This window comes from Grus americana, chromosome Z (assembly GCF_028858705.1).
Source record: "Grus americana isolate bGruAme1 chromosome Z, bGruAme1.mat, whole genome shotgun sequence".
NCBI lineage: Eukaryota > Metazoa > Chordata > Aves > Gruiformes > Gruidae > Grus > Grus americana.
In genome coordinates, this window is record NC_072891.1 from 1,925,557 (window position 1) to 1,949,220 (window position 23,664).

A 23,664-nucleotide genomic window follows, 5' to 3' on the forward strand; every position below is an offset into this window, starting at 1 on the left:
CGCTTCCGGAGGGGATGTCGCCAACCCACGCGTGACCCAGGGACACCCACAGAAGTGCTCTATGCTGTACGTACATTAAACAAATGTAATATACCTCTCTCCTGCTGATTTGCTCCAGGATCTATACAGCTTCTACTAAAGCTGTCCAGAAATTGATATTTTTAGTTGATCAGGTGTAGCATTCAGAAGGAACCGGGTTAGCAGACAGACAGAAAATCGCCATTCTTAACATCGCAGAACTTTTCAGCTGTTTCGCGTACGATAACAAGGGAGAGTTATCAAGTCTGTAATAAAATTGTAGTGACAGGCCAAGGGGAATGGCCTGAAGCTGCAGGAGGGGAGATGGAGATGGGATGTGAGGCAGAAATCCTTCCCTGTGAGGGTGCTGAGGCCCTGGCACAGGGTGCCCAGAGAAGCTGTGGCTGCCCCTGGCTCCCTGGCAGTGGTCAAGGCCAGGCTGGATGGGGCTTTGGGCAAGCTGGGCTAGTGGAGGGGGTCCCTGCCCATGGCAGGGGGTGGGACTGGATGGGCTTTGAGGTCCCTTCCCACCCAAACCAGTCTGGGATTCTACAAAAATGAGGTAAATATTTGTAAATATAAAGGGATAAATTTCATTCGCCTTGGTCCTCAATTCATTTTTTTTTTTTACTCTGGCAGCAATCTACAGCATGGAAAGGAAACAACAGTGACGTTTTAATGCGACTGAGCTACCTCTACCCGACGCGCTGGGCGCTGTTTCTGAATGTGCTCATTAGCACAGGTCATCTGCTACGCTTCTGAGGAGAGAAAAGCCCAGCAAACTGAAACCAACGGCAACATATTTCTTGCCTACTCCATGAGTTTATACTCTCGTGTGAAATTAAACTTTTTTTTTTGCCATGAAAATGACCTTAAATTGGTGAATGAAACCCAGGTCAGGGCCACCTGAACTTCCATAGCTTGCTTTACTAACATGAAGGAAAAAGAAGTTGTCCCAATTTTTATCAGAAGGAAAATTAACTGTTTATAAATCTTATTTTAAAAACTGAGCTGACACCTCTTATGGCATCTTTAAACAAAATGTTGGTACGGAAAAAGCTCCTCTGGCTGTGGGGCTCAGTCAGGAGCTGGCACATCCCTGAAGCCTCTGCAGCCTGCCTCTGGTCTAACTTCTGCTTTATGAACTCTCACCAACCCCGCTGAAAGGATTTTCCCTTCGTTTTTTTGATGGTTTTTACACTTTTGTAGCCCAAATGACTCCAATGAAGTTATTCCTGTTTTAGCCAGGTGCGGGGATCAGGCTCAGTGACTTCAAGAGGAGTCAGGCGTGCGTAAGTTTTGCGATACCAGACACAACTAAGTGCTTCTGAATGCAAAATAAAATTCAATTTATCTCCCGGAGCCTGCGAGCCACAGGAGCATGGCACGAGCTCAGGGAAGGATGCTGGTGCAGCCGGTGTGACGAGCGGAGATTGAAGCCCTGGCACATTTGCCACCCCTGTGTTTAAAGCACGAGAAAAAAAAACCAGGCAGTTGGCTCTCCAAATGCAGCTGTAATAAAATAGCGTCTGATGAAAAGCTGAAAGGATATACCTGTGCCTAAGTTAAAAAGAAAATGACCAGAGAAGTAGACTTTCCTTATCACTAGACATAGGAATTAACAAACAGAACCAATTATCCTTGGAGACGAACCACCACGGCAGGTACTGAACCTCCACCTTCTGTCCTGTGCAGTCAATAACCTCCTCGCTTCATCGCTGCCCCTCCCAAAATATACAGTGGCAGAAGAAAAAGCCTGACGATTGCAACCGATAGACGCGACCTGCTCACCCCAGGGCCCCTCCCCGTTCCCACTCACCGTCCGAAAGCGTTGTGACCGTCACATCCTCAGTGGAGACACCGGGGCCGTAGCGATTGTAGGCGAGGAAGCGCAGGGTGTACTCGGTGAACTTCTTCAGCCCCTCCAGCCGGTAGGAAAGCCCGTCCACCTCCACGTTCTAGCACACAGAGACGATAAACCAAGGGGAAACGTGACAGCCAGCGCCACGGCCGTGCCGAGGGATGAGCGGATTAGAGGCGAGCTTTTCACTCTTTGAGAAGTGGAGCTAAATCCTCATTTAAGTCGATATAAAAGGCAATTTGTAACAGAGCGGCTTGTTACAGCTCGGTCAGAAAGAAGGGGGAAAAAAAAAAAAAAAAAAAAAAGATGTCTCTGCTTTCTTCCCTGCTCTATTCTTTGCTAAAAACCTAATTCAGGCCATACTCTACCCACAGAGCTCGTCTCCGCTGCTACTGCTGCGCTCCTATCAAATATTGGGTATTGAATGGCCAGCGGGAAGAATTTGAGCAGTTTACAGCCTGCAGAAAGCGAGGTTGCTTGCTTGCCACTCAAAAGCGTGTGCTCGTGGCAGAGTTAGGGGCACGATTAAGTGCACGGCATCAACACCAATTTTTATTACGGGTATCTGTTAGTCTGGAGAGAAAATGCATCATTTCTAGCCGGGGTTTGGCTTATTTTACCCTCCTACTTGAGTTGTAAGAAGCAACTAAAAATAAATATTCTACAAAGATCACACGTACCAACTGCTATTAACGTGTTGACGCTTTTGCACAATGCAAAAGGGGAGGCTAAAGGGTCTTTAAATGCTCTTTGCCGTTATTCTGACGTTTCAGCGTAAAGCTGAGGCATGCTTAATATCTAATTTATTTTACTTGATTTGCTCTTCTGTCACCGGTCTGCGCAACATTTACCTAACCCGGAGGATTAATCCTTAAAACCTCTCACTTTGAGCCTTTGCAGCGCTCCAAAGGGCTGCAGATGCCTACACCAAATATCCCCTTTGCTCCGGTCATCGCTCACCTGCTCTCTTCCAGTCGCCGTCTCCGTACAGAAGAGCCGGTAGCCCTGAACGGGGCCGTTTGCATAGGCAGGGGGATCCCAGGAGACGAGAATCGAGGTAGGTGAGGTAGACACAGCCCGCAGGTTTTCCACCGGCCCGGGAACTTGCACTGCGCAGGAAGGAAAGGAGAGCGTGAAAACCCTGGTCCCGTATCGATGGGATGACAAACCCGTGGAAAATACCCTGCGGAAAGACTCTGGTGACAGTTTACCACCATGAATATGCGAAACGTTGAGAAAGGTTGTTCCATTTCCAGGAAATAATTAGCACAAACACCTGATGCACCAATAAGTTCATACCCTTGAGACAAGCAGTCTATCCACGATGGGTCCAGGTGAAGATATCCAACAAAAAAAGCAGGGAAATCACTTTCTCGTCTCTCCCGAGAAAACAACCCTCGCGTGGGTACGCTTCACCAAAACACGCCGACGCACACGGATTACCTAAAATTAGCCTGTTCATGGCACAAAGGGGCTTTCATTTACCCTACGGCAACAGGAGATTGGACACACGCCGAGACCATCATCCAAGACCAGCTGGAGCAAAGGACTGCCATTAGAGGAGCTATTAGAAAAAACCCACGGGCAAACACCATCACACCACCCGACACAACCAAAGTCATCTCACAAACAGATTAACTGCAAGCTTAAAGTCGCTTTCACACGAGGTGTCGCTTAGTTGTGTGTTTCTGTCCCAGCTCTGCATGTACCAGCTTGTTGCTATTCAACTATAAATTCATTTGGTGCACCAGAGCAGGCTTTGGTTTCTTTCAGCAAGCAATTAGCCTTCAAAACCCCTCTGCTAGCTTCTACTTATAGAATCATAGAATGCTTTGGGTGGGAAGGGACCTCAAAGATCATCCAGTCCCACCCCCTGCCATGGGCAGGGACCCCCTCCACTAGCCCAGGTTGCCCAAAGCCCCATCCAACCTGGACTTGACCACTGCCAGGGAGCCAGGGGCAGCCACAGCTTCTCTGGGCAACCTGGGCCAGGGCCTCAGCACCCTCACAGGGAAGGATTTCTGCCTCACATCCCATCTCCATCTCCCCTCCTGCAGCTTCAGGCCATTCCCCTTGGCCTGTCACTCCCTGCCCTTGGCACCAGCCCCTCTCCAGCTTTCCTGGAGCCCCTGCAGGGACTGGAAGGGGCTCTAAGGTCTCCCCGCAGCCTTCTCTTCTCCAGGCTGAACCACCCCAACTCTCTCAGCCTGTCTCCATAGCAGAGGTGCTCCAGCCCTCGCATCATCTCCGTGGCCTCCTCTGGACTCGCTCCAACAGCTCCATGTCCTTCTTGTCCTGGGGACCCCCGAGCTGGACGCAGCACTGCAGGGGGGTCTCACCAGAGCGGAGCAGAGGGGCAGAATCCCCTCCCTCGACCTGCTGGTCACGCTGCTGGACATGCAGCCCAGGACACGGTTGGCTTTCTGGGCTGTGAGCACACACTGCCGGCTCATGCTGAGCTTCTCATCAATCAACACCCCCAAGTCCTTCTCCTCAGGGCTGCTCTCCACCCATTCCCTGCCCAGCCTGTAGCTGTGCTTGCGATTGTGCCGACCCATGTGCAGGACCTTGCGCTTGGCCTTGCTGAACTTACACTATTTGCATATATTATGCACCTGTACCTCTTTATGCTATCTGTTTAAACTCCTTTATGCGTTACTTGCTCTATTTTAGCTGTCTGAGGGATCACGGATGATGGCTGACGTGAAGGATTAAGGGCAGTCCTTGACATACTCTAGTGCATGAGGGAGCCCACGAAGGCTGGGCTGGAGGACAGTATCCACCCATTTAGCAGCGGCATGAGATTGCTCCTGCAAAGTCGCAGAAACTTCGTAAAATGGAGCAACGCGATGGATTTGGTCAGAAGAAATCACGCAGCTCTTCTGGGCAACCGGGCTGATCTCAGAGTTGACCCTGCTTTGAGCAGGGGCTGGACCAGAGACCTCCCATCACCCAACCTGCATTATTCCATCATCTGCAAACCCTAATTTGCCCTTAAAAGTTAGGATTGAATAACATACCCTCCAATATTAATATGCAGCCCCAGTTTTGCTCTTGAATAATACTCCTGTGCTTGCACGGTGCCCAGCAGTTACAGAAATCGCAGGAATGGAGCAAGCTCATCTTCTAAACCAAATAGCGACAATAAAAGTGTTAAAATATCCCATCCTTGAAACTATCGTGTGGTTTGATTAGTTCTGAAAACAGAAGGTTGCAAGAGGTTTAGCCTTCAGTAGAGGTGGTTTGAAATGCAAAACGTAGATTGCCTTGACACCAGATCACGCTGGCGGGTGAAGCAGCGCGCAACTCCTCCTCGCATGACAGCACAAAATAAGCCGTTGTAATTTTTCAGGAAACAATACTTTTTGTTATACAGACTATCTTAAAATGCTCCAATTTCACCCTGCCTGCAAATTATCGCGCATCAACTACACCATGCTTTTGGATGTCGGCTTAAAGCACTTATTAAAACAAAAGAGCTAAAAAAGCTTCATAAACTCTTATAACTACCAGCAGTACCAGAACATCACTCCCTGCACGGCTCTCCTGGATCTAACCCCAGTGAGAACCGATGTTTGGAGATGAGACTATCTATAGCTCATCCGTGCCTTCATCTCGAACTCAAGCAAAATTGGAAGGAAAAAAAACAAACAACCCCGAATGGTAATCGTGACAAAAATGTAAAGGTTGTCGTGGTTTAGGCCCAGCCGGCAGCTGAGCGCCACGGAGCTGCTCGCTCACCCCTCCCCCAGTGGGACGGGGAGGAGAAGTCTAACAAAAAGCTTGGGTCAAGATAAGGACAGGGAGAGCTCACTCACTAATTATCGTCACGAGCAAACCAGACTGAACTTAGAGAGGGAATTCATCTAATTTAGTACTAAACAAAACAGAGTAGAGCAATGAGAAAATAAAAATCAACTCTTAAAACACCTCGCCCCACCCCTCCCATCTTCCCGGGCTCAACTTCACTCCCGGCTTCAACCTCCTCCCCCCTCAGCGGCACAGGGGGGCAGGGAATGGGGGTTACGGTCAGTTCAGCACACGGTGTTTCTGCCGCTTCTTCATCCTCAGGGGGAGGACTCCTCTCATCGTTCCCCTGCTCCAGCATGGAGTCCCTCCCACGGGACACAGTCCTTCACGAACTGCTCCAGCGTGGGTCCCCCACGGGGTCACAAGTCCTGCCAGCAAACCTGCCCTGGCGTGGGCTCCTCTCTCCATGGGTCCACAGGTCCGGCCAGGAGCTTGTTCCAGCGTGGGCTTCCCACAGGGTCACAGCCTCCTTCGGGTGCCTCCACCTGCTCCGGCGTGGGGTCCTCCACGGGCTGCAGGTGGAATCTCTGCACCCCCTCACCCTTCCTCCATGGGCTGCAGGGGGACAGCCTGCTTCACCATGGTCTTCACCACGGGCTGCAGGGGGATCTCTGCTCCAGCGCCTGGAGCACCTCCTGCCCCTCCATCTGCACTGACCTGGGTGTCTGCAGAGTTTCTTACATCTTCTCACTCCTCTCTCCGGCTGCAAAAGCTCTCTCCAACTGTTTTGTTTTCCTTCTTAAATATGTTATCCCAGAGGCGCTGATTGGCTTGGCCTTGGCCAGCGGCGGGTCCATCTTGGAGCCGGCTGGCATTGGCTCTATCAGACACAGGGGGAGCTTCTAGCAACTTCTCACAGAAGCCACCCCTGTAGTTCCCCCCCCCCCCCAGCTGCCAAAACCTCGCTACGCAAACCCAACCCAAGGTCAAGCAGAAGGTTATTTCTGCATATCTTCAACACCAAATAGTACCTTTTTACTTTCAACAGGGAGCGTGCTGCGGCATAAAACAAACTCACAAGCTATTGTGCGACTGGCAGATACCAGAATTACAGTTCCTAGAACAGGCTTTCCGCAAAGTTACGTCCCCATCCCGAGGCATTTTCGCACTAACAGCTCGCTCTTGTAAATCTACAAGTGCGCGGTGAGCAGCAATAGCCGAGCCAGCGTCTCACCCTTGCGCTCCCTGGATCCGTCCTTCTCCCGCGGAACGCGGATGGCAGAGCAACAACAAAATACAGAGAGTGTTTGATCACAAGGAATTTTGGGTTTAGATGCGGTGTAGATATATTTACAATATCTTTATTTCTTTCGCCCAGCTTTCCTTTTCATTCTATTGCAATATTTCTGACAGGCACTCTAATGTGCTTAAGGTCTCTGTATTTTCAGCACACACAAAGCATTTAATAATCTCTCCTGATCCCTTCTGTCAAATAATAATCTCGTGAAAATTGGCATTAAGTTTTAAATCTTTCCCTAAATTCTTCTTTTTCTAAATAGCAGAGAGGCCCTAGAACTGCTTTACATTCCATTAAAACGAGACATTAAATCACATTTCTTCTAAAGTCAGCCTTTTACAACTAACGCCATCCTTTCTCTAAGAATAAAGGAGAAAGGAAAGAGGGCAGGCAGATGACCGATGCGTTTTCTTTTACCACGAGCTCCACAAAATGCTTCAATATATTCCAAACCCCACTCTTCCCCTGAGTACGCCCTTCCACTCCCATAAAAGATGGGTTCAGCGCCTCAGACTCTTTCATAAACACAAGTTCTGACGACTGCTTGCAAAGAGTTTGGATGTCATTCTCACAATTGCCAGTTTTGGGGTTATTTGGTGGAATTACTCGTATTCAGTAACAGCAAAGGCAATCAGGCCCAAAGCCAGAAATGGTCAAATACTTTATTTTTTTTTTCCCAATGCTGATTTTAGAAATATGCATTAACTGCCTTTCTGTTATTGCTAATGTCCCCCTGTGCTTGGCACTGGTGAGGCCGCACCTCGAGTGCTGGGTTCAGTTTTGGGCCCCTCGCTCCAAGGCGGCCATTGAGGTGCTGGAGCGTGTCCAGAGAAGGGCAACGGAGTGGGGAAGGGTCTGGAGCACAAGTGTGATGAGGAGCGGCTGAGGGAACTGGGGGTGTTGAGCCTGGAGGAGGCTGAGGGGAGACCTGATGGCTCTCTACAGCTCCCTGAAAGGAGGGTGTAGGCAGGTGGGGGTCAGTCTCTTCTCCCAAGGAACAAGTGATGGGACAAGAGGAAATGGCCTCAAGTTGTGCCAGGGGAGGGTTAGATTGGGTATGAGGAAAAATGTCTTCACCAAAAGAGTGGTCAGGCATTGGAACAGGCTGCCCAGAGAGATGGTGGAGTCCCCATCCCTGGAGGTGTTCAAAAAACGTGTAGACGTGGCACTTGGGGACATGGTTTAGTAGGCATGGTGGTGTTGGGTTGACGGTTGGACTTGATGGTCTTAGAGTTCTTTTCCAACCTTCTTAAGATTCTATGATTCTATGAAATAAGTACCTGCATTCCTAACATACTCATTGCAGAGCTGTACTGTTGTGTTTCTAATCTGAGCTGGCCCCAGCAATAAGGGTTGTCCTCTATATAAATGGTACGTCTTGCTTTTAAATCTTCCAGCAGTTCTCAAATCTTACAGACTAAGGGCTATTTTGGGAGCTAACCTCCAGCCAGCAGTCCATATAAACCCAAAGAGGTCACATCCAGTTGGCTATAGATGAAGTGCCTCAAGAGATCATCCATAACTCATTCTTTCTCTCCTTCCAGAGCAGGAATGCTGCACATCCGTGTCCTGTCCTGGCTGTACCACAAACACTGGGCAAGCTGGGAGCCTCTGGCAGGAGAATCAACACTCAGATTCGTACCTCCAGAGTACAAGTTGAGTCAATGCAGCTTGATTATGGGGGTCAGTGGACCAAGAGGAGCTCAGCAGCTTGAAGTAGGCAGTAGTTGATGGGAAGACCTGGCCTCTTGTAGGGTATGAGGGCTTTAAGACCTCTAGTAACCCTGCAAGTCTGATTTGTTGTAGGAGCAGAAAGGGCTGGCATCTCTGTACACCACTGAAAACATTTCCTTCCTGAGAGACTCTGGTATTGACCCCACGCATCTTCAGTTGCATACAACCAGATGTCCATCTATTCAACTGCTCCTCAAAACCTGCAGGAACACAATTTCTACTCTCATGAGCCTTCGCTGTTCTTCCACAGATATTTCCTCTTTGCTATTGTTCAGTTAAACTTCTGATAATAATAGTTGATAAGAAAAATACAAGTGCCTAAAATAGGAATGTAGGCAACTACGTCAAAAATTGCTTGGCAACTGCCTAAACACGCTAAATACCTCTCTCATCCCTGACATCTTTACAAGTTTCTGAAGCTCTGCCTTCTGCACCCCAGGCCACCCTGCCTGCACCGGTGGGAATCTGGTTCCTACCGAAGCCCCACTGGAGACCAGGGAGAGGAGCTGAACTCCGTGAGCGCAGCTCTGGCAGGTAAAGAGTTCAGTTACCCCAAGACGTTTGCCTTGAGCCCTACCACAAGGCACTAACCTTCTTGCAGAGCTATGGATGGGCTCCAGCCTTGGGCTCTGAGGCGTACTGATGCACAAGTTTGCACGGCAGCCTTTGGACAAGAAAGTGGAGTCCTAAACATCACTTTGACGTTGAATGCCCAAATACGAGGTGAAAGGATCGCCGTCCTACTTCTTTTTTCTCTCCTTCTGGCCCCAGGGGTCTTGACTTTTGCTGCCTACAGTCCAAACCAACCTCCCACCTAATGGCCATGATGGTCCTGCACCAAGTGCGCCATTCAAGGCATTCATGCTCTGAATCCTTTCGGGTAGAAGACAGCATTAAATCTTTGCATTAAACCTTCCCAGGAGAGAGCACGTACCACCGAGCACGTACCACCACCATGCTTTCATAAGGAAAGCAAAACCACTTATCCCAACTCGATTTTTTTTAAAGGAATATGCTTGTTAATTCTGAGTTAGGCTTCCTTGGTCTCCAGCTCTGTGTCAGGCTAAGCTATCTCCATCATGAAAGCTGCTTTTTAAAAAACATTTTTCCTAGTGATTCATTCTTTTCTATAATGAGATGCAATGATTAAAATGTTCTTGTTATTACATTTCACTTTTCGTTTAAACAGCTGGTTCTCTGCTGATCTGCACTGAAAACATTTCAAACATAAAACATTTATGAAGCCACTTGCAGTTATTGATAATAGAGTGCATGCTTTGATTGCGCCTTTGATTCCCCCCCCCCCTTCTTTCTCTGTAGTTAACAGCTTTAACGATATTTCATTAAAATCTGGTTCCATGCTGCATGGAAAGATGCAACTTCAGAGGCCTGCAGACAGCGTAATTATTAACACAGTGAAACCCGCTTCCCCGCACCGGACACGCTCTGAAGATATGACAATTGTCTGGCAGGACTGCCCCGGTCACCTCCAGTGCCATCCACAAGAGCTGGTGTTGGAGTCAGCTTTTGGAAGCAGCCGCCGTTTATATTTTCACAGAGTCTTCTGGTTTTCATTAGTTCGGCTTTTAAGTCTTCACGTGGTGCCCAGCTGCACATCACAGATGGATGCGTGGATCTAATATTCTTCGACGTGCGAAGGAACGCGGCGGGACCAGGGTTGGTACCACCAAGCGATGTGATGGAGGCGGCTCAGCTCCGAACTCCGCAGCGAAGGGAAGGTGCCTTCTTGGTGCTGCTTTTATCAGAGGAGGTTTGGAAACGCGTCCTCCTCTTCCCTCCGGCTGTGGGGGGGGAGGACGGGGAGCTCAGGGGACCCGAGCATCACCAGAGACCCCAAACGTGCCGGTGGGACACAATACCGCAATACAAACTCTAGAAAGTCTGGAACAAGAGGCAGGTGGGAGTACCGTGTTATCTTCTTCCCAAATAAAACCTCGGCCAGAAATGTATAAAGCAGTGGCGGCAGAAGTAGCCTGACACCTATACAGGCTCTTAATTAATAAGAAACTTTAAAAAGTAACTTCAGTAGTCAGCATTTCCACTTCCACACTCATTTTGCCTGCCTTTCAAGCATTTCAGCATACATCACAGTGCACAGTTCGAGGAATTGAACCGCTGTATCCAACCAGTTAGCCCTGCTACGCAACTCGGAAAGGGAACGAGATTTAAACAACATTTCAAATTTAAACAATATTTAAAACGGTTTCCTACTATTATTACTGACGGGCTGTATTTGTGGCGGGAAAGCCACGAGACTCTGGATGAAGGAGGCTATTGTACCAGTTTGCATTGGGGAGAAAAATCTCTCTGCGAATCAAAATTTATTAAGATTTCACTAATGTCAACAAGCTATTTGAAAGCAAACCCGGGGTGCAAACACCAACACTAAAATAACGTCATCAGCGAAGAAACAGTCTGCAGTCAGTGAGATGAGTTCATTTCGAAACCAAGCTTTTGTTACAAAATCCATCTGCTTCTGGGTGTCCAAACGAGCCCTGCATTTCTTTGAGGTCTGAAAAATGGGAAGGAAAACCTTTCGGAACGGAAGAGCATTTACGACGGCTGGAGGCCCTGCTATGCACTTACGTGAAATGATAGCATCCGCAGAACTAAAAAGCAACTCCTATTGACTTCAGCGGGGATAGAAATTCAACCTTTTATTTTGAGAAACGGTGCACGGAAAGATAGGTTACAGCAATCCTGGCTCTGGCTCAGACTTCCAGAGGGAGCTTGGATAAATAATTTAATGCTTTTACGCTTCAATTTCCTTCCCATAAAATGGCATAATAATACATCTCCTACCCATTCTTTATCTTAGCTATTTATATTGCAAGATTTCTGGAGTAGGAAGAAAAGTCCAGATAAAACAAAGATGAATGCATGTCAAATGGAACTGAGACAGAATTTCAATTCCTACATCCAAAGCTATTTTAGAAATGCTCGGCAGCAGCCCGTTTTAGAGGACATCTTCCCTTCGACCTTCTCCTCCTTCTCATGGTGTTGTGCAGAGGACCAGAGCGATTACAGCTGAGCACCTCGTACCCTGCAAACCCCCAGTAAGGCAGCACCCGGGGCGGGGAGCTGAGCAGGATTCACAGACTGGTGGGGGTTGGAAGGGACCTCTGGAGATCATCTTGTCCAACCCCCCTGCTGCTAAAGCAGGATCACCCAGAGCAGGTGGCACAGGATCACGTCCAGGGGGATTTGGAATCTCTCCAGAGAAGGAGACTCCACAGCCTCTCTGGGCAGCCTGTCCCAGGGCTCGGTCACCCTCACAGTGGAGAAGTTTTTCCTCATGTTCAGGTGGAACTTCCTGTGTTCCAGTTTGTGCCCTGTTGCCCCTTGTCCTGTCACTGGGCACCACTCAGAAGAGCCTGGCCCCTTCCTCTAGACCCCCACCCTTTAGATATTGATAAGCATTGATGAGATCCCCTCTCAGTCTTCTCTCTCTCTTCTCCAGGCTAACCAGCCCCAGCTCCCTCAGCCTTTCCTCATACCAGAGATGCTCCAGGCCCCTCATCATCCTCACAGCCCTCCGCTGGACTCTCCCCAGTAGTTCCCTGTCTGTCTTGAACTGGGGAGCCCAGAACTGGACACAGAACTCCAGATGTGGCCTCACCAGGGCAGAGCAGAGCAGAGGGGGAGGAGAACTTCTGTCAACCTGCTGGCCACCCTCTTCTTAATGCACCCCAGGACACCACTGGCCTTCTTGGCCATGAGGGCACACTCGTTGGGATGGGTAATCAAACACCTCTGTGACAAAGTGACGGGCTTGGGTATCCCACAGAGACAACCAATACAGAAGGGGACAAAGGACCCACCTGAATCGTTTAAATGATTTGGCACTTGCCTGGAGAAGCAGGCTGGAGTGCAACACCCTTCCTCCACTGCAGAGGTTCAAGAGTCTGCTGTCCCAGGTCTAGTCCCTCCATTGAGATTTGTAGAAATCATAGCACAACTGGCCTCGATCATAATTTAGGTCTCCAGACACGGCTGTGTCGTACAAATAAAACCTGTGTCTCTGTAGAGATAGCTTTGTTTCTGACCAAAAGGTTGGAGAAGAGCTTTGTACCACCGTTCAGTAAAATTTGGTGGCATTGGATCAGCTGGAGGCACTTAGCCGGTCTCTTCCCGGTGCCTAAATCACGCTCGGGGAAATACATTTCATTTCCAGCTCATTACCGCTGCCCCAATCGCCATTGTTTTAGGAAAGCTGTAGGGAGACAAACACATCCCAGCGGTCTGCAGCTCAGCAGAGATTTTGGGATGGATCGCAGCAAAGTGACACTCCAGTGCTCTTGCCCAGAGAAAGACCAGACAGTGCCAAAGCTACCTGCCAAATCCGGCTGGTGGGACACTGCCCTGCGGCTCGCCGGCAGCGAGTGGAAAGGACGGCCACGCTGCCCGAGGACTGCGGCATCAAAACGCTCCCTTGATGGACGTAAGGACGAAGGAATACGGACCCTAGTGCAGAAGAGCTTCCAAGTGCGACATATTTTGTACTGGCAAGGCGACATCTTCATCATCGTCACCTGCCTCTCGGTGCCTGCCCGTACGCCCAAGCTGCCATCTCCTCTGCACGCAGGGTAAACCCTGCCTCGGCGAGGGTGGCCCCTCTGTCCTACGCCGCTCCTGGATGAGGGGCATCCAGGCAGGGCCGCCGTGCCTCTGCGTTACCGTTTGCGTCAGGGACCTATAAATATGGAGATTTCATGCAAATGGCTCGACGCCTTGATTTGCATAGTTGATTAAGATATGCTCATCTGTTCTGCATTTTTATTTTTTTTTTTCAGATAAAAGTGGCTTTAATTTTCTGCTCCTTCTTGGCAAGTCAGTCAAAGCAAAGTATTTTACGCGGCATAATGGTGCCTTTGCATCTCAGCAAACCTGGAGCAGAATTACAACACACTTCTAGCCAGTGAAGCTTATTATTTATAAAAAGAAATGATTAGGTGACAAGCACTGAATTCGTTGTATCAACCACCTCAATGAAGCACTAAAAGGAAGGAGTGTGAGATGTAGACAAACCTCAGAAATGGAAAATCCCTCTTCTCGTTTAGAGCATTTGGATATATTTTCACTGAAGCAGATTATTTCTGGTAAACATGGTCTTCACAGACATCAAAACATTTGGAAAAAACAATGTGACAATTTTTGCTTAGCGAGAAAAATGAAGTAAAATAATTCCATAATGCTGAAGCATCCAGTAATGACATTTCCAAACCAAAATACTTCTTTTCTAAATAATTTTTTTAATTGCTTTCACTGTTTTTAGCGTAAGCTTTTCACAAGTTTTACATACTGGATGACAGAACAGAATAGATCGATTCATTAAAGCAGAAAAAGCAATCAAGAATTGTTTTCACTGCGCTTCAACATAGAAGAGACTCCATCATCAGAATTTCCTGTGAACCTCAAACCTCTGGTCCTTGCCCTACTCTTGCTATCAGCAACCTATATTTAAAGAGTCTGATGAAAAACACAAAATATTTTTAAAGAAGAAGTAAGCACGATGAGAAATGTTTTTAATAAAAAGTACCGACACTGTTCTAATTCACAAGTAAATTTTAAGTTCATGAAAAATGGGTGGAGACTATGGCGAGGAGAGGAGAAGATCTGTTAAAAACAATAGGAAAAAATATTTAATTTAATGCTGTTTAAAATCCCAGGGAAATATCCGTAAGACTCTTCACAAGAGAAAAGGTGTCTCTCCCCAGCGGGACGCGCAGCAGGGATGTCTGTCAACGGGCCAAGGATCAGAAGATGGGAGAAAGAGGAGGAAGAGGTTTCTCCTACGTGTTGCAGGAGGCAGCAAGACCACGCCGAGAGCGAGGGCTACGGCCGAGCAGGGGTCTGCAGTGGGCAACGGGACCAGATCTTTCTCAGCATCTCACTCAAGCCAACTCCTCCGGAGCACCAGGAAAGAAAACGCAACTGCTTTTATCGCTTCTGTTACAACTCTCCCCGAGGATGGGGGAGCTATGCTGGGATTTTCAGGGACCTTCGAAAGAACATCTCAAAAGCTCTTGGGAACGATGAGAGTCAGAGGTATTTTCAAACTTTACCAAAGCAAAAGGGTTTTTAAATTTATTTCTTTTTATTTATTTTTTTTTCCCCAGAAGGTATGAAAAGATAGGTATGTGTCTCAGAAGAACAAGTCTTCCTGGGATAGTGACAACCTGAGAAGGAAAACGACGTTTGAGACCGCCACTGATTTGCCATACGTTGAATGTACCGGCAATTCCGCCCTAAGCGTGAAGCCTCGGAGAGAACTACTCGTGAGTTCAGTAGCAAGGATTCAGCCTATATATCTGATAAAAAGTGCATTCCTCATCTACTGGCTTTCTTCCTCTGTGTAACAGAGGACACCAAGACTTGAGGAGGTATCAAAAAGGGGCTGAAAGGCATCTGAATTCAGTTTTAATTACCATATCTCATAGAGCAACGCAACTTTCTAATGAGACTGACACTTTTTAAAGGAGGCAGAAGAACCGGTCAGGAAAAAAAATAATAAAAATCAACCAAACAAAACCCCCAAAAGAAAAGATTTTGACTGCATTATTTCGGTTAATTAAGATGAATGACGAACAGCAAGCAATTTGTGGTTCTTTAAATTGAACCCAAGACAATTTGAAAATGAACAGTTTTACTTTCCGGGTTTAATTTGTTTTTTCACTTTAACTCTTAGCCTACCGAGGTGGTAACAAATTCTCTCCCACTATTAATAAGCCGAATCTGCCCTCCTAACTCACAGAAAAGAAGGGCTTGTATGACGTCTTCGAAGGATTAAGTACCTTTAAGAATCTGCTCATAGATTTTACAGAAATATTGCAAGAACTGACCACACGCTCACCTGGCTGCTTTTTTTTGCTGCTGCCACGCCAGGTGAGAATCAATCTAAGCTTCAAGAAAAATGCGCAGAATATTTTTCTCTCCTCCTCTTTGCAACTTTTTTTCCGAAGTCTCTAGGAAGCAGTACAATATAAATTTCCATTTTTCGCTTATTTGATCCTTCCTTATAGCTCCTTGTTGTAAACCTTATAGGTCTTAATCAGCCTGCCCATGACACACAGGGAACCGCGTATTCAGCAAGTGTCACGTATTCAGACGGAGTCACTGAATCTGGCTTAAGGGTCCGTATTTTGTTCCACAAGAGAAACCAAAAATTCAACGGGAAAAGGAGAGAAAAAAAAGAAAAAAAGGCCACGGCACTAAAGCAAGCCAGAGTCGGAAGAATAAAACAGCATGAGGTGATCTTTAATCACAATTATCAATGCTAAGAGCCTCTATTAACCAGCCCTTACTCAAGTTTAAATGTAACTAAAAAGCCAAACCTGGCCTGACCGCCACCGCGGCACGTACAGACCCAGCCCCGACGCGGCACGGGGAGCGCGGGAGCTGGGGACGGGAGCGGGCGGATCGCTCGCCGTGGGCAAGTGGTTCAGATTCCCCACAAAATAAACTCAATTTTGACTGTATTTGAAATGAAACCGGCTGTAAAAACCAAAACAAAGGAAACGAAAGACGCGTTACCCGGCCCCGTGCAGAGGACACCATCTGTGTCCTAATGACCAGGCTAGAGCAAGACCTCATCCTGCTCCTGAGCAACCTTCTGCAACGTGAAGCACCTTCCCAGAGCTGAGACTGAAGCAACTCGTCTCTCTCAAGAAAGAGACCCCCAAAAAATGAAAAGCCCGGGAAAAAAAACAGCGGATGGAAAACCAAAAGCGGGAATCAAAGGCAGACAGAAGAACAGACATCATCTCTTCCTTTAGGTCTGCCCAACTTTTACAACGGAAGATACATTTCATTAAAATTTAAAGCAATTGAAAACCTCCACCCCCGCCCCCCCCCCCAATGCTCCACATAAATTACTCATAAAATTAAAGAACCATGTAAGAATGGCATAAAGTTACCCCAGGGTGTATTTTACTGAGCCATTATGGAAGAATACACACAAATGAGGAGGATATTAATGACTCCACAGAACGCATTTTTCAGTATTGCTTCACCCGTTCATCAAATGACAAGAGAAATTCACTGCGGAGGCACTACACGGGCGATGCTTATGTTTCTGCTCTTTCGTATATTGATAAATATATGAAAAAAAAAAAATATAAAAAAAAAAATCCCTGCACCTTGCAAACCAGACACTGCCCAAAACCAAAGCGGCCAATTCATTACTCCGGGGATTTTGTACACACAAAATTTGGCAGGGTGAGAATGCAGACTCAGGCTGAGACTTTTTTTTTTTTTTACTTTAAAATAATAAATGCAATATTATTGTAAACTGATGGATGGAGAGCAGGAGCACCGTCTCCTCAGTTCACCACTGTCACAGCTGATGCGGGACGGGCTGGTGCAGAGACGGGTCCTGATGGAGCTCCCTCATTAGATCACAGAATCTTTAAGGTTGGAAAAGACCTCTAGGATCATCAAGTCCAACTGTCAACCCAACACCACCATGCCTACTAAACCATGTCCCCAAGTGCCACGTCTACACGGTTTTTGAACACCTCCAGGGATGGGGACTCCACCCCCTCTCTGGGCAGCCTGTTCCAATGCCTGACCACTCTTTTGGTGAAGACATTTTCCCTCATACCCAAGACATTTCTCCTAATCTCCAATCTAACCCTCCCCTGGCACAACTTGAGGCCATTTCCTCTTGTCCCGTCACTTGTTCCTTGGGAGAAGAGACCGACCCCCACCTGGCTACACCCTCCTTTCAGGCAGCTGTAGAGAGCCATCAGGTCTCCCCTCAGCCTCCTCTTCTCCAGGCTCAACACCCCCAGTTCCCTCAGCCGCTCCTCATCACACTTGTGCTCCAGACCCTGCACCAGCTTTGTTGCCCTAGGGACTAGCTGCAAGTTTTGTAAAGATTATTATTTTTTGTTACATCAGTACGCGATGGAAAGGGAAATCCCTGTCCCGAAGGATATCGTTTAAGCATCATGGATAGACCTGTACACCTGGGTGTGAGGAAAAGTCATAGACTCAACAAATAGCCCAGGTTGGAAGGGACCTGGAAAGATCATCTTTTGTCAGCATTGCTGATTTATATTCTGGGATGGAGAAAACAAGAGGCTTCAATGATCCACCCAAAGCCACAGAGCCTTAGCTCCAGCCATCCCAACTTCTGAAGCTCAGCTTCTTCCCCCCGCTCAGATCCAGGGCCATTTTGCACTGGAGAAAGTGGATTCTCATCTCTCTGATCCCAAAAACCTGATCAAGCCCACCTCAGTGGGAGGTCTTATAGACAGCCTGCAACGCCTACCCAAACTCATCCCGGTGCTCTCATTTCTGCGAGACCCTGACCATCATGAGATCATTTAGCATCATTTGTAGTGACAGCGTTATCGTTGTGACTCAAACTGGTACCCAAAATAGCTGAGTAGGTGAAACAGCATCCGACGGCGGCCGGCGTTGCTTGGGGGGACCCTGAGCACCTCCGAGAGGTGACGATCTGGCGCCGTCTCTGCACTGGTGTCTAAAATAGATGGGTCTGACACAAGTCGTCAGAAAATTCAATTAATCCAGCACACGTTTATGCCGCAAACTTAATGTGCGCAGATCAACATATATGGAACTGCTGCTTGACAAAATTGTCACCTATGTGGGCTTTAAAGACATTCCTGCCTTCCCTTGCTTTTTCATGTGAGATTTCATTGCATTCATTTTAACGGCATTTCAATTTTCTATGCGGTTTTGACGTTTGCATAAGAAATGTACGTTTAAAAGAGACTGCGGTTGAAATTTTGTCTACGTCTTTTTAACGTCTTCTGCGCAATAACCGCAAAGAATATCGTCTCCACTGAAAAACTTGTAGGGAAAAAAAAAAAAAAGACAAATACCCCAAACCGAAACCTTGAATAGCTTCTGGTGCAATTGCTTTAATGCAGTATTGATGATAGTTTTTGCTGCTATTTGACTCAGCAAGAAAATTCAGGTGCAGCCAGTCAGTGATAAAAAAAATAAAGTAATATAAATGCTTCCCCACCATAATCACAAAAAAGAATGAAATTCTGAAGTGACAAAGGGACCGATTTCCGAGGTCAGATGCACCAGCCTCTAATGGGAATTCCATGTAATTACAAAAGTATCTAGGCAGGCGTGGATCTCGGCGACCAAAGTCACCCAAAGTCTCCTGTGCAAGTCAGATCACCCTCTAACCTCCCACTCATGATCCCACCCCAAATCCCTACGGTTCTCTTTCAGAATTTCCATTTTCAGGACATTGGGGTGGGGAACACAGCTCCCCCCCCCCCCACCTCCGGGGGCAACCGCGGCCGGTCAGAGGTTTGTTCCTCGCAGGATAGCGCAGACATATGGGGACACAGCTGGGCTTCCCTTAAGTAGGTATAATAATACTTCCCTACCTCCGAAGGATACAGTAATTAATTATTCCTTATAAAGCCCTTAAAAGATGCTCGGGTAAAAGTGGAGATGTCAGCGCACGCTAAATTGATTTCACTGGAAGGGAGATGGTAAGAGGCGACTTTACGAGCCCGGAGTGACGCCGTCGAGTTTCTTTGGGGCATGCCAACGTGTCTTCCTATTCATCTTCTCTTTCACCAGCTAATTCACACATCGTGGAGACGTGGATTTATTAGGAAACGGGTTTTAATTCATAAGGGCTGTGAAAAGAAGTGAGCTGGTCCCACAGCAGGGAACTGCTTTCAAAGCTGGGATGGACAATTTCAATCCTCCTTGCGAGAATAGATGCGATTCTTTATTCTCTACTACCAAGCTGCTTTAGCAGCATCTTGAGGAGCCAAAATAATAACTCACAAAGTCTCCACATGTGGTATGAAAAGATTAGACATGGCTTAAGCAGGCAGGGATTTAAATCCAGACTGATAACACTGTAGTGAAATTATATACCATAAAGGCAGAGAAAAAGGGGTTGTAGTTTACTTAAAAAAAAAAAAAAAAAAAGAAGGGGGTGTGTGTTAATCTGGGGGCAAAAACCTTCATATAAATCCAGCCCATACATTCTGGATGATTATTTCAAAAAGCTGGAACTTGTTCTGTTGATCTTTTAAACTGATTACTGAGCAAATGTATGCACTTTTAGAAATGGGCACTGACAGACATGAATTTCAGATGTCCTTTTTCATCGGCTTTTTTCTTCTTTAACAATGCCAGGTTGCATAATACTTCTGATATTTTCAAATAATGTGGAAATTCAATTTATGTGCAGCCATGTAATTTATTGTACAATAGTTACGGCATGTTCTAAAAGACAGCCACACAGAAGCTGACTGCCTCCCAGGACCGGAGAGAGAGTTGTTTCGAAATGATAAGATAATTTGGTCAACAGTAAAAAGCAAAAAGAAAAATGGAAAGCAATATTTTCTCCACGCTCAAACTTGACACTTTAGAGAAATCTTGAAGTTATTAAATAGGAAAGATATTCCAAATGTCGACGCTGCGCATTAAACAGCGATGGCAGCTCCACGGCGTGGCAGCTTCAGACGGTAACAGCAGGGGGTAGCGGTGCCTGCTTTTTACTGGGGCTTTGGAGGGGGAAGGCATTTTCCTGACTGAAATGTTATTTTACTTCTGTAAATATAGATATGTTTTTTATATATATATATAAAACAAACATATACAGAAATGTGTATATGTGCATTTACGCACATCTGTGTGTCTATGCAGAGATAAATTGCCAATAGATAAATGATGCTGATGGTTAACGACTTAACACCTGCCTTTCAAAAGGAATTCATTAGCTGACTTTCAAGGGGGTTTTTTTTCCCCCAAAAAAGGGCTGGGATACAACCTCACTTACGTTTGCACGTGGTAGTTGCATAACCGCAAATAAGCGCAATAAGCAGCAGAGCAATCTCGGAGCAGGAATTGAAGACCTACCTAAACCGCAAGGCCATCCCGAAAAACGCCAAGCTACGTGTCTCGGGTGAGACTTCCCTCGTATCATTACTCTTGGGGCTTTGGGAAGTGAAGACAGGGAGGAAAATCCACGTTTTGCGATAAATAAAGCTATCGACACAAAATCACAGAATAACCTCAGTTGTGAGGTCCCTTCTCCCCTTGCTCATGACATCCCTTGCCTGGTCAGAGGACATCGCACATGTTCTCACGGGCCCTAACGGACGCCTTTCCTGGGGCTCCGATTAGCTGTAAAAAGAACCAGATACTTCGAAACCCACTTAAAGCCACCTCCGGAGGCTCGCCTTATCACAGGATTTGCTTCCATGCTCTTCTCGTCCTCCCCGCCACGAAGAGCCATTCCCACCTCCTCTACCTGCTCCCAGAAACAAGTCGCCCGCGGCAATGAATCAAGAAAACACCTTTCAGGGTTTACCGGCACGGCTGTTATCTTCGCACAACGAGGGGTTTTCAGACAAATATTGCCTTTCAGTTAAATTTCTGTACGTGGCAACATGTGAGGATGTTAAAACGGTTTCTGTGCTTCAGTCAAGCGTTAGATTTCCCACCTTATTGTAGAGGGTGAAGCCTTCTGGCTTACAGAAGGAGCATTAAAGCAGCTGAACATCCCACCATCACCCCTACGGTTGACCGAAGCAGTCCAGCACCCATCAGTATGAGACACAGCACCCGTCTCGGTGCTAAAAACTAGATCCCAATCCCATTTTTATGATTAATTCTTCTGAATAATTAATTTTGCCTTGGAAGGGTTCAAACGACGTTTCAATCCTCTCTCTGCAACGGCCCTTCTTGGACCTTCCAAACAATAAAACTGCAATAAAAACTCAACTGGAAAAAATTTTCTCTTCTTTTTTCTATCTTTCAGTAAGTTTATCACATTTCCTTGTAAAAAACCCCAACTCCTTATGTACCATAGCATAGCTTTTGATATCACTTAGGCTGTCACATAATAGGAGATGGGATGCGTGGTCATCAAAGTCATGACACAAACTAGCACTACGCTGCTGCTGAGCAGCTAGGTGCTCTGCAAGAGCTCTAGGAACAAAATGGGGGAAATATTACAAATTGAAGAAAGGTTATAATTACCCTGCATAAGGACTGGGCCATATTTTCCAAGAGGAGCTATATGAAAAGCCTTAAACCGACGCGCTAGGAGAACCACAGAGCTGTAGTTCGTCTCTACCGCTGTTGCTCCCGCCCGCGCCAAGACCCCGTTCCTGCACACACTCACGCTCCGGCTGCGTGGCGACCTTGATGGGCTGCGAGCTCTCTCCAGGTCCCCACTCGTTGTATGCCACCACTCGGAAGGTGTAGGTCTCCTCCGGCTTCAGGTTGCCCACGGTAAGTTGAAGTGTCCCAGATTGAGATGTGTTGACTGCCCGTTCCCTAAAAAAAACCAAACAGAAACCACAAAAAAAAACTTTAAAATGTATTTGGATCTTAAAGCGTTACTTACTTATGCAGCTGGTAGCCTGCAAGGTATGATTAGTTATCAAACTTCAGTTTGAGGCTTGTTTGTCTACGGGGGTTTTTTTTTGATTTTTACTTTAAAAAGCCTAATTCAAGTAATGGGACCCACCGGGAATGCTGCAAGCGCTACAAAGCCGACTTGTATTTTAACACTTCATAAAGTATATAGTATAGCGGTTCTTTGCCTTCCTTAATGTAACAAAAACAGGAAAACTGATCGAAAGAAATGGCTATTCAATAACGGTACGCATCTTTGATATAGGAAGCGAGAAGCATATTAGACGGCAAACATCCAGCTAATGAAAACTGGGTTTGGATTGCTCTGTAGATGGAGCCCTTGTGAGTGCTCCTGCAAAAGCTCTACCTGCAAAACCACCACCACCACCACCACCACCACCACCACCACCTGCCCCTCGAGTCTTTGCTTTGCTCCTGCGGCTGGTTCAGAGGCAAAGGGACCACGCAGAGTCCTTCCTAGGACGCAGCTACCTCCCACCATTTTGTAGCTCTAAAATGAAAACTCGTTTACGCAAAACGAGCGCCCGGGCAGTTCCTCCTAATGTAGAAAGATGGTTGGACACCACCCCACGTATGCAAACTCAGCCATCAGCTGCTGCGAAACTGGTGGATGGAGGCAGCAGGTACTTCTCCTCCCGAGCAGTGACAGCGAGCCTGGCCTGGGGTCCAGCACCAAACGTGTTTCAAGAAACGCTGCCACTCACCATTGCCTGCATCAGCCAGGTTTCTACGTCTGCCCAACTTGGCCAGCAGTTTGCTGTCACTGAGCCATGGCAAAAAATGCGATTGATACTCCTCCATCAGCTGCTCCCAGTAGTGAGTCCTGGGGCAACTGGCCAGTGATGGTCTCCAGACCTTCCAGACACTGGGAGGTGGCAGCCCCTAGCCAGGGAGACACGCAGGACATCATCATCATCCTCCCATCGGGGTAAGAGCCGTGTAATTTTTTCCTGGCATCATAAGCACCCAGAGCTAAAGGGGTATCGGCGTCCTGGTCCTGGCTTCTCTTCCTTGGGTCAAGCAAAGCTCTGCCTAGCCGGGGCTTTGTGCTGCTCGGTGAGCGAAAATGATTGGGGACAAAGATACAGACCTAGAGTCATTAATGTGGGATTATCCAGGAAAAACACAATCCCTAAATAGTAAAGCAGGGTTTAAATTGGATGAAATCACCGTCATTTCATGGGCAATCTGCAAACAGAAGTAGGTAAAATTGCTTTTGTAACCAATTTATTATGGGTGGCGTACCTCACTCCTTTACTAGAAGCCCTCTGAAAAGCTAACAACAACAACAAAAAGGTAGATTTCATGCTGCAGAAAAAAAAAAATCATTTAAGACTAAACCAACTAATTGTCAAACCTCATGTAGCGCTGCTGCGGTTCTCTGGGCTGCAATAGGCACAGCGGCAATTCAGAGAGCAGAGATTATTGTTCCTTTGGGGAACGTTTCCTCAAAATGAGATTTCTTAGACCGAAGAACGGTCCTATCCTCCGGCGCCAGGCTCCACCGTCGCTCCGGCCCTCCGAGGATTTACTGAACAAAGCCTGGGTGAACGGTCCCCAGGGAAAATGGTCGGATCGTCCCTTA

The 23,664-nt window shown here is 47.1% G+C and overlaps 1 protein-coding gene across 1 annotated transcript in view; it reads right to left on the reverse strand.

Moving 5' to 3' along the window:
* The window catches only part of DCC (DCC netrin 1 receptor), a 366,068-nt gene that overhangs the window by 148,870 nt on the left and 193,534 nt on the right, over positions 1-23,664 (reverse strand). Inside the window, exons 8-10 of the mRNA XM_054809591.1 lie at positions 21,823-21,977; positions 2,840-2,988; positions 1,838-1,976 (exon numbers count right to left, since the gene is read on the reverse strand). Coding sequence (XP_054665566.1) covers positions 1,838-1,976; positions 2,840-2,988; positions 21,823-21,977 — 443 coding nt within the window. The remainder of the gene's footprint in view (positions 1-1,837; positions 1,977-2,839; positions 2,989-21,822; positions 21,978-23,664) is intronic.